This window comes from Camelus ferus, chromosome 29 (genome assembly GCF_009834535.1).
Source record: "Camelus ferus isolate YT-003-E chromosome 29, BCGSAC_Cfer_1.0, whole genome shotgun sequence".
Taxonomy (NCBI): domain Eukaryota; kingdom Metazoa; phylum Chordata; class Mammalia; order Artiodactyla; family Camelidae; genus Camelus; species Camelus ferus.
Window position 1 is genome coordinate 26,137,807 of NC_045724.1, and position 11,255 is coordinate 26,149,061.

The 11,255-nt window shown below is 43.8% G+C and overlaps 1 protein-coding gene across 1 annotated transcript in view; it reads left to right on the forward strand.

Annotated features, from left to right (window-relative positions):
• ATP6V1H (ATPase H+ transporting V1 subunit H) overlaps positions 1-10,379 on the forward strand; it is a 51,771-nt gene extending 41,392 nt beyond the window's left edge. Inside the window, 1 exon segment of the mRNA XM_032470240.1 lies at positions 10,023-10,379. Within this exon segment, the coding sequence (XP_032326131.1) occupies positions 10,023-10,083 (61 nt within the window). The 3' untranslated portion in view covers positions 10,084-10,379.
• The last annotated feature ends 876 nt before the right edge of the window (positions 10,380-11,255 follow it).

The following is an 11,255-nucleotide window of genomic DNA, read 5'->3' on the forward strand; positions in this document are numbered from 1 at the left end:
GCTAAAAGCTCGGTTAAGGTCCAGCTCTCACATTTCATTTGTTTTAGCCTTTTGCTGTTGACATAGCAACCAAAGTCATGTCTTCTTCTTGTTTTTATTTTTTAAATCAAAATGATGGACCTTTTTGTGCCCACTTAAAACAAGGTAAGTTAAGAGTGACTGCTTAGATACACGGGTGGGCCACTGGTGGACGTGAGCGAACCACCCAGGACTCTGTGTCACGGCTGTTTTAGGCAGTAGGTTGGAAGTTCATTGCTTTCAGCTCTTTCCTGAACAGCTCAAGTGCCTCTGTTCCCACCCTTTGGAAGATGCTCTGGTGCGGGACTGTTTCTGTTAAGGCACAGTGAACAGACATACCCTGCCTGTAACTGACAGTAATCCTGCCAGTAGTTCCAGAGGAAAGAACTGACGGCTCATCTGAATGCGTGCGTTGGAAAGATGCGCGAAGTCCGGCGTAGGAGAGGACCCGGGCGTCCTGGCTGCTGAGCATCATGTGTTGTTGAATGTTGGCGCCTTGCCCCTTCAGTCCTTTTCTCTTGAATGCTGACACGTTCCCTCGGCACCTGCTCTTTGGGCACTTAGTTTGTAGCCTGTCCGCCAGGCGCTGGGTGATGGGCGCGGTGGGAGTGGGTGATCAGAGGTGGCCTCGCCATTTGGCTGCAGCGGCTCAGCAGAGGCAGCGACAATAAGGAACCAGCCCTGCAGCTCAGGTTTGGGGATCAGCATTTCGGGTGGAGGGGGTGGAGGGGGTGGGAGGGGAGAGGCCAGGAAGCAGGGATGAGCCTGGCTCTTTGAAAGCATTGTCTGTTTGGAGATGTATTTGATGTGACAGCTGGGGGGGTGGTGCTCCTGGCACCTGGTGGGAGAGGCCAGGGATGCTGCTGGGCATCCTGCAGGGCGCAGACAGCCCCCCTCAGCAGAACCGTCCTGCCCAGTGTGTCAGTAGTGCTGAGGGTGAGAGAGTGACGTGAAGGATGATGGGCGAGGAGAGGTTGGCGGGTCTGATCGCAGAGGGTCTTGCTGGCTGTTGTTTGAGTCTTCCTTTCATAAGATGAGTTAAAAGCTCTTGTAAAGGTTTTAACAGGGAAGCCACAGGATCTGGTTTATATTTTGGGAGGGTCTCGTAGGCTGCTCCGTGGAGGATGGATGCTGAGTGTGGGAGCAGGAAGGTCCTCCTTGTGGTCTAGAGGAGGGATGGCCCGTGGCTGGGACTGAAATGATGGAGGTTGAGATGCCGAGAAGCAGATGGACGTGGACTGGGTTTCAGAGCCAGTGCTCATGGCACTTGACGGACTGAAAACTGCTTCTTACTTTTTTCCTGTTGTCAGTGCAGGAAGAATGAGATCAAGGCAGAGGCACTCAGTTGTGGTTTTTATCTCCTGTGTAGCAAAGGGAAAACTTTCCTGTCTGTCAGGAAAGTAGGGAAGACTCCCCTGGGTTCTGCCCTTGATTCACTGTACCCCGAGCTGCAGTTTTTAACATAAATTACTTAGTAATTTTATATCTCTTGGTTTGTTTCTGTCTGTTTCATGAAATTAGTTTAGAGAATGTTGGCATTTAGTAGAGTTTGAGGCGGTTGTGATCAGTGAGCTTCTATTTGGTAGATCTTTTACTAAAGTTTCTGTTGAACAGTTTTATTTTTCCCTTTTGTTGAAAGTTGGGTTGCTGAATAAAAACCAATCTCATTTTAATAGTTCTTTCTCTTGAATTTATTGTTGGGTTTAGCTTTTTAAAATGTATTTAATTAATTAATTAATTAATTAAATGTGTATTTCTAGTGTGAAAAAAGAGCTGAATGTGAAATAGGACTTTTCCCTTTGCCAGTGGAGAAAATTTTTAAGAATTTTTGTTTGTTGTTCAGATGATCATGCATTAAAGATGAAACATTTAAAATTTGAAAAATCTTCCTTGAATTTAGGAACTTGATTTAGTCTCATGGTAAATTTTTTGATACATGATTACAAAAGGCAAAGTAAACGTCTTTATAGCCAGAAACTGGCTTTTTTGCTCTTTGTCATTGACTAGCTTATGAGAGAATGTCCCCCCGACCCGTCTGATCGTGTTATCTAATCATGCTATCTTAGCTTTAATGTTCTAATTATGATAAACCTCCTTTAATGGGGAAGCTTAGTGTCAGTATTTTCCTGTACTTTCTTTATAAAGGAGTTTTCATACAATGAAAGATTAGAATTCACATGTGATCTATAGCTTTTGTTGTGATGTGTACATTTCTGTGGCTCTATGTGCCAGAGAATGAAAATAGCAGTTTATTTCAACATCAGATTAAGTATGAGACCAAATAAAATGCCATTGGGAAAGTAGCAGAGCTGTCCGCAAATGTGAAAGGTTTTGCATCAGTATCTTTGTGCAGGTGACCAGGTTGCCTGTAACCACTCCTGCCGGTGAAGGCGGCCTTTCTGCTGCCCTGGAATAGAGGCTTTTCACCCAAACCACAGCGCTGGCGGCCAAGGTGTTTCACACCCAATAGAACGTGAAAGCGCAGTTGACTTGGTTTCCTCTTGGCATTCTGTGTGTTTTGACTTAATTAAAATGAATTTTTAGAAATGGTATGCTTCAGTGCTCGGCAGTAAAATAAATCAGTTGAAGATAATTAGAATACAACCACGGGCAACGGAGGAATAAAAGCCTGCCTGGGCGGCGGCGGCGGCGCTTCCTGGCGTGGCCGCACGTTTTGTGTGTCGCTGTTTTGCTCTGAGGCCCTGCTGTCAGGTTGCCAACACGTGGTTGATTTTCTTTTACTTTTCTACATAAATGAGTTTTAAATTTTTGATATTGTGGTATTCCCAAAGTTTCTATTGATTAGATTAAATCGTAACTTTGGAGATAGTGAAGTTAACATTTCTTTTTTATTGTAGGGAATGTTTTTATTGCTGTTTTAAGTTTAAAATAACATTTTAAGTATACACTGGATACTTACGAAATCATGGAACTGGGTTGTCAATGGATTTTGATTTAGATTCTGCTCTAAGGAGTTAAATATTCCATTTCCTGGTAACGTACAGATACATTTATCTCTGGTTTGTATAACATGAATTATAGAGTTTTATATCATGTGAAAATATTACTTAATTCCTTTTTTTTAAATAGAGGTACTGGGGATTGAACCCAGGACCTTGTGCACACTAAGCACGCGCTCTACCACTGAGCTATGCCCGGCCGTCACGATTTTATGACTGATTTCAGAATCATTTCTGTGAACTGCAGGTCTTAGAGTAGGCAGTGTTGACAACCTGTGTTTATGCGGAATCATGGGTTGCATGTAGCCCTGACTGATGCAGGCGGACGTGGGGGACAGAATGGAGTTGCTGGAGAGGGAGGCAGCTGTGGGTCACACGCTGGGTGCTCCGGAGTTCAGGGGACCTCGAGCTGGTCAGTCCCACCCCCAGCCCTCCTCCTGGCTCTGATCTCCCTGTCCCCACAGTGCCTGGTATGTCCCTCTTCTTTTTGAGCTGGGCTGGATGTTTATAGTCATACATTTGGCAACATATATAACCAATGACAGCTTACTCTAGAAAACTTTTATATAGACCCTCAGTTTACACTTTATAATTTAACATCGTAAAATGTCACCATTTTTCTCCTACAGAACAATTCTAAATGTAATCAGCCTCTAATTCAGAAGCAGCAATATGTGCATATGGGCAGCTCAGGACTTCAGGAAAGAAACACTGAATTTTGTAGATAGAAGATCTCATGTAGAATTTTCTCTTTGTTTCCAGATTCTTTTTCAACCAATGTTCAAGCAGAATAGTAAGTTCTGTGAGTGTTACCCTCTCGATCTTTACGTGTAGGTAAATAGTGTAACAGAGAGGTGCTCCCCGAGCCAAGGGTCTGGGTGATACTGCTTTATTCTCTGATGTTTACATCTACTTAGGATATTTTAGTTATTCTGTAAGAACACAGCCATAAATGCAGTGAGTAAAACAGTTACTTATGAACAGAATTGAAGAAAAAAGAAAACCCAAAAACCCTTATGTAAGTTTAAACATTTTAGCATTAATACTCATGTTACTGAAACATTCCATGTGATTTTAAATAAACATATAGCACTTCCAGATTTCTTTAATTGAATTTTAGTTAAATTTACATTTTAATAGAATTGCGCAGTGATGCAGTTGGTACCTGTCCTAAATGTAAACCCCCTTATATGAGTTAAATGAAGTTTATCCCCCCCAGTCCTTAACTTATATTTTAAACAATGAGTTCAGTATGAAGGTACCAAAGTGTTAGTACCAGGCCAGTGGTTTCCTAACAGATGGTGTTTCTCACAGCGACACAGCGTTGGAGCTCTGGCACGGCTTCCCTGTACGTCCCCACCTCCAGAAGCTTCTTGCCTGTTTTACTTAAGGGTTAGGTGTTCGTATATGCCTGAAATGAAGACAGTCTCCTGGAAGATTTTTTTCCTACCTTGCTAAAAAGCCTAGAAATATCTTATGAGGAACATTTTAGGTTTGTTCAGACACTGTGCTGTCAGTCCATTTGTGTCCAGCTGCTTTCTCAGTTGAGAGAGAGTTTACTTTTAGCTCTTCAGGGAGTGGTCATCCCATCTCAGTTATGATTTTCTGAAAATGATCTTATACCTTTGATCTCTTCTAGAGTGTTTTTATGATAGATGTTACAAAGCTGTTAGAAACATTTCTGCTAACTGTGCTTTTCAGCGGAAGCCAGTGCTGGCGGTTTGCTGTGCCGCACAGGAGTCTCCCAGCACTGACACGCTCTCCGAAGGTTAATCACCAGGCATTTCGATTACTGCAGACACTGGTTTTCTTCACATATCAGGCATATAAGTGAATGTTTGGTAAAGTGATTATACGTTCATGTCAGTAAAATAATTACTTTTTCCATTTGTCTCATTTTGTTCTGCCTGCATGAGAAAGATACACATAAACACACACACACACACACACACACACACACACACACACACACCCTGTGTTGTTTTTTAAGATCATTTTTTCTTACTACACACGTTTAAAATAAAATATATCCAGTTTGTCATCTTTTGGCAGCCTACAACAGTTTTGCGATTTTTCTCAAGTGGGAGAAAGTGAAGATTTGAGAGGCGGGTGGTTGATGGAGGGAAAGGGCTGAAGAGGTGGGTGGGACTGTTCCCAGGGCCCAGGGCTCAGGCCCGGACTGTCTGCTCTTAAATGTGTGGACACGTTTCCTTGCCAACATCCCTCCCATTGGTGAGATTAAGCCTCTGTTGTCTGTCCTAATTTAGCAAATCAATATTCGTTGAAATGAATTGGTAAATTGGGGAGGGTAGGTGCCCAGTTTATGCTGAACATGTGCTTCCCTCATAGCTGAAGAATCAACCCTTTATGGTTCATACTTTTAGTTTGAGGGTGGGGTGGGTCGTTAGTGGTTAGGAGGCAGCGCAATCTTCAGAAATGTTCAGAGCAGTTTGCGCCCTTTACCAAGCGCTGGCCGTGCTGCAGACAAGTGAGCGGGGTCGGGTGGCGCGGCCCTCAGTCCGGGCCGTGGCCGGGAGAGAAGCAGCGTTGCTGAGGCGCTGGCCGGGGAGGTGTATTATCTCGGCAGGTAAAAGCCCTGCTCTTTTCCTCCCCCAAGGACCTGTATTTGAAGTTACCTCTGTTTTATTATTTATCATCATACTGTTTAAAAAAAACTCACCTTTTAATTTTTTGTAGTCTCTTTGAAGTGCTGTTTCTCGTACTTCTCTCTTTCTCTCTTTTCTGAATGCTGTGGGATTTCCATTATACAGAATTTATTTATTGGGTGACAGCAGACTATGTTAGTTGTTTGGGCCTCTGTTCTGTAAATTATATTCTGAAGTTCCTCCTGGTGGCATGGTAGCGTGTCATCTATTCAGTATTTGGTAACCATGATTTACTTTAACCTTTTTGATTTATCTTTGTAGAAATAAAAATTTTTTAAGGACTTTGGATTTAGTATATTAAATAAATACTTTTAAAAAATTAGGGCTGTAGGGAATAGATTTTTCATATTGTGACAAAACGGATGACTTAGTTTTCTGAAAAATATTAAACTGAAGCTTTAGAACAAAAAACATAGAGCTCCTAATTTGGAGAAAATTGCTATTAGAAATTTTTTAGCCATAATGTCATGTTAAATTAGATCAAGTATGATAAATTATAAGCATGTAAAAAGGATGATTGTTAAGTAGTAAAGAAAATGTGTTCTTTCTTTTGTTGGTATACGCGTCACATTGAGTTGATTTGCAGGTATTGACCCATCCTTGCATCAATTAAAAAACGTATAGATTTGTCTGCAGAACGGAATACATACTGCTGCTGGAGTTGCTCTCATCCAGCGGCTGGCTGAGGCGGCAGGTATTGCTTCTCAGCTGAATGATTTCTCGCGTAGTTTTGAGGATAAGTTGTGGTCCAGAATGTTTAAAACAGAGAATTTTCATTTCCATTTGGCTAGTTAAACACTTCACCTTGTCTTTTCCCCGCTAAGTGGTTTCTTGCCAGCGGTCAGCGCTCTGCAGACCAAGCTGTTCGTAGGTTATGCTTTTGGGAACATCCTTGGCTGCTGCGCGTTGAGGCAGAACCGTGAGGAAGGCTTCAGGACGTCAGCGTTTGAAAAATACCTGAGTCCTGCCATGTGTTTGGGTTTACGTCAGTGTGGGAGTGAGCTGTTACCGAAGCGTATTTAACGTGTCAGGTGGATTGACCTCGTCACAGACACTTGCATTAAAGCCAGTGCACGTGGACACTGTTATTTTTATTTAAGAAGAGAAATGATTAGGAGGTAGGTTCAGCTCCTGACGTAACTGAAACCCAGAAAAGCAGTAGGTTAAACGTGAAAGGTGTTTGTCTGTGTCTCACGGCAGCGTGGGGCACGCCCGCAACCCTCGGGGAGCCCCACCGCCCGGGGGGAGCCCCACTCGCACGCGCAGTGTGTCCTCATAGTCCTGGGGGAGGGCTGTGCGGCCACGTGGGGAGCAGGCCCAGTCCAGGCCCGGGAATGCTCTGGGCAGAGGGCATGTAGAAGGCGTTAACAGACAGGAGGAGGTGGCCGGTGAGAGGGGAGGAGGGGAGCTGGAGTGGGGTGGCCCCAGGAAGGAAGCTGTGTGTACAGACCCATTGAGGTTGGAGGGATGCTGACCCGCTTGCGGAGCTGGAGTTTGGTTCTGAAGCTAAAAATAAAACTGGAGACATAAGTAGTGGCCAGATCATGAAAAGCCATCTTTGCTGTTCTGAGAAGTTTCAGCATCTTTCCTGAGATTGTGGAAAATTACAGACAGATAGTAAAAATGATGTGTCATTTTAGAAGGACTGTTTTAGAGGCAGTGGAGGCTTGTGATTTGGAGGAGGAAGGCTGGAGGGAAAATGCCAGTCAGGAGACTGCAGATTTGATCCAGGCTGAGGATAAGGAGGACGTCCGTTTAGTGAGGCAGGACCGGGAGCTGAAGGGGATAGAATCTCTAAAACCCGGAGACAGCTTGGATCTGGGCAAAAGTGAGAGCGAGGAAGCCGGTGTTTCCCACAGTTTATAATTGGTGTTCTTAATTATCAAACAAAATCAGACAAAAACCTCTTACATCCTGGTTTGTTGTATTTCAAATGTGCATAATTGCTTTTGTTTAAAAAAAATAGTTCTGAGATTCATTACAGGTGATTATGGATTCATGTTGGAGGAACAAGCTGGCCCACATTTGGTGTATTTTAGTTTTTACATATCTTATGGGGAAATGATTCTCTAAAGAGTACTTTTATAGGCTAGGAGATCTTTCAAACTTAATAATAAAACTTATTTAGTTCACTTTCCACTACATTATCATTGAAACACGGGGCTTGCCTTCTAAAATATTGTTTCTCTACTGTGGGGTTAGTTGAACTTTCTTGTCTTTTAAGCAAACTCTAATTTAAAATTTTTTCTTTTTCATTGAAATGTAGTTGATGTACAACATTAAGTTACAGGCACAGTATGGTGGTTCGCAGTTGTTAAAGGTTACACTCCATTTATGGTTAGTATAAAATATTGGCAATTTTCCCTAATTTAAAACAATTGCACGTTTCGTTTGGACGTTCTGCTGGTAATGAGCCGCTTAGACTGGGGTGACTGGTAGGTTTAACGGCTGGCGTTGTCTCTCCTAGTGTTTCTCCGCAGGAGAAAAATGTATCTTTTTTTCAGGTTCTAACTTCCCTGTAGGACTTTTCAACTATTTGCATTCAGCAGTTCTTGAGCTCCTGGAATATGCCAGGCACTGATTTAAATAGTAGAAGGTAGGTCAGGCACCCTATCTCCTCTTTTGCACGTAAGAATCTTACATTCTGAATGTAATGCAAGAAAAAAGAGTCTATAACAGGCCTTAAATGTGGTCTTTGCTGACATACTATTTTTGTAACTAATAGAATATGAGCTTTCTCCTTGAGAGTCCTTGCAGCAGCATGGACGTTTCTCGCACACGGCATGTTACGTCACTAGGTGTGTGTGTACTGTGGCCATTTAGGGACACGCTTTGCATTGTACAGATTGATTTTGGTTGTAACTACTTGCTGATGCAGAACCAGCATTTAAAAAGGAAAGGAGAGACTTCTGGTCTCCAGTTCTGCATGTAAGGAGCTTGGAAGTCATCACTCCATCCAAACAACAAATAAAAAGCTGAACCAACTGAAAAAATCAACTTTTCTTGGATCTGTAAGAGAGGGCAGGACACAAGGCACACGGCTGCTGCCAAGCCTGGAGAGACAAATGAAGACAGGGAGTTGTGGCTTACAGGCGCAGGGACCCAGAGCGAAGCCAGTGACGGAAAGCAGCACCACATGGGAAGGCCGGCACAGTGATCAGTGAATTGCAGGAGGCTCGGGGTGCGTGCACACATCTGAGTTAAAAACTCCAGGGGGACCCAATCATAAGGGCCCCCAGTGTATAGTGAGATGTGCCTCCATGAACCTAGACCGGCTTCCCACCGTAAATATCTGAGAAAAATTCCCTCAGGCTCTGGCACAGGGAGGGGAAGGGAACCAGAGCCCTTTGTTCTCAACAAGGCCTGCACTCGGGAAACTGGGTAACCAGAGCCTAACCTGCTGAGAGGTTATCAGAGTTCGAACTGAGGGAAGGGAAGTAACTAACTCTAGCTGACCCTAGCCGTCCTGTTCCACCCAAAGGGAGTAGAAAAACCCTAAGGGACAGCTGCGAAGGTCACAGTCCTGAGGCACAGGCTCGATAAGGACTGGGAGCCAGTCCGAGGACTGCAGAAAGCTTCCTCTCCCCCTGCCTCACCACCACGTACTGAAGGCTTCTTTACAGCAGTTTCTTTTGCCTGGCACATCACGTCCAGCTGTCAAGAAAATATTGCCTGAGGAGGGGAAAAAAAAAGAACAAGAGACATAGTAAACATCAGAACCGGCCAGTGGCAGGAAGGTTGGAATTATCAGACTGGGAACAGCTATGATTAATATGCTAAGGACTCTGATGGATACAGTAGACAGATGCAGTAGCCGACGGGCAGGTTAAGCAGAGAGACAGAAATTGTAAGAAAGCGATCCCAAAATAAATGTTAGAGGTCAAACACTGTAACTCGGTAGTAGACTGGACACAGCTGAGGCGGGAATCCCTGCGCTGGAGGATGTTCAGTAGAAACCTCCAAACTGAAAAGCAAAGAGAACAAGACCGAAAAAACCAGAACAGAATATCCAAGGACTGTGGGGCAACTCCGAAAGGAAGTAAGATACATGCGGTGGGAATATCAGAGAAAGAAAGAAAGGAACAGAAGCAGCACTTGAAACGACAGTGACTGAGGATCTCCCCCAAGTTAATGTCAGACACCAAACCACAGATTCAGGGAGCTCGGAGAACACTTGTCTGTGTACGGTAAACGGAGCGTTCAGAATTCCTGTGGTGCGGGTACTTTTGGTGTTTGGACAAGATTCGTTTTCTGGGGCTCTTTTACTGGTTTTTAGATACTAAAGTAAGTATAAATGATAGTATACGTGGTGCTTCAGTTTTGAAAGAGTTTCTGTGTTGTTGAAATTCTAATCCACCTTGCTGTCCCTGTCTTTCAGGGAATACCTCGGTAAACAGCTCCAGTCTGAACAACCGCAGACCGCGGCCGCCCGGAGCTGAGCGGGCCTCCAGCCTCGGGGTCTCCCGCCTCCCTTCCCGGGGACCGACGGCCTGGAGTGAGGGTCTCAGCAGTGAGGGTCAGGAACAAACAATTTCTCATTTTAGTGTCCTTTTCTTCTCTTGTGTAGCTCTTCCCCATGCTGATTCCCGATAAAAGGGTTTGCCCGTTAAGTTGTTATTAAAGTAGATGCTTTCTGTACCTAAGGAAAATACTACTGTTACATGTACTGCTTGTCATTTCTCTATTTATTGTTCTCTGGAAATGAATATAGTTATTAAAGGATTCTCACTCCAAATATGCTTTTCTCTTTCCTTGTTCCTTACTTGTATTTTAACAAAAATACCTATTGTCCCAACCAGATTGGGAGAACTGATTTTGCCAAGTAGTGAATGGTAAGTAAATGTTTTGAGATTATGCACATCTACACTGTCTCCTGTCCGTCCATCTGTCCGTCCATCCACACATACATTTTGCAGTAACCCTCTGCTAACATTTAGAGAGCTCCAAATGTTAAATTAACTTTTAACACATCGTGGTCCAAAAGATTTGCTTAGGGAGCTCAGTGAAGAATTTTAGCTTTAGATTATTTTATTGCATTGGATTTTAGTACCTTAAGTCTGTTTCCTTTAATACTTTTCAGTTTAAGTATTGTCAGTATATATCCCCCACCTCCATCACCTCTTTATTCTGGAACTCCAGGCCTTCAGTGGGGCATACGTGGCGTGGAGCACCCCCGCCCCAGAGCAGAGCCCTTTGAACCTCGTCGCCTGATCTGAGTCTCATTTTTCATTCGTTTCCTAGCAGTTCTCTGAATGTCGAGTTGCTGAGTGAAGGCAGTAAGGCAAATGAACAGTTCACAGGCTGAGTTGTTCTCCTGTGCAGAGACACCCGCAGGCCCCGCCCCCTGTGTGAGGCCCTGTGGGAGCCGCAGTTAGGGTGATGGGTGTTCTTGGTCGGTGGGTTCCTGTGACTCAGTGGTTTTTCTTAAAGAGTTGATTTCATATTTGCCAAGAAAACAGGTAGACTGATCAAACCAATTTTCTCTTGACTGAAAGTTTCAAGTTTTCACAACTGCTTAGACCTAGATGTTTTTACTTACCGCAACATGGAGAAAACTAGACAGTGGTAATGACAGTCTGCATTGGCAAGGGATCTGTTCTGATGTTAAGGT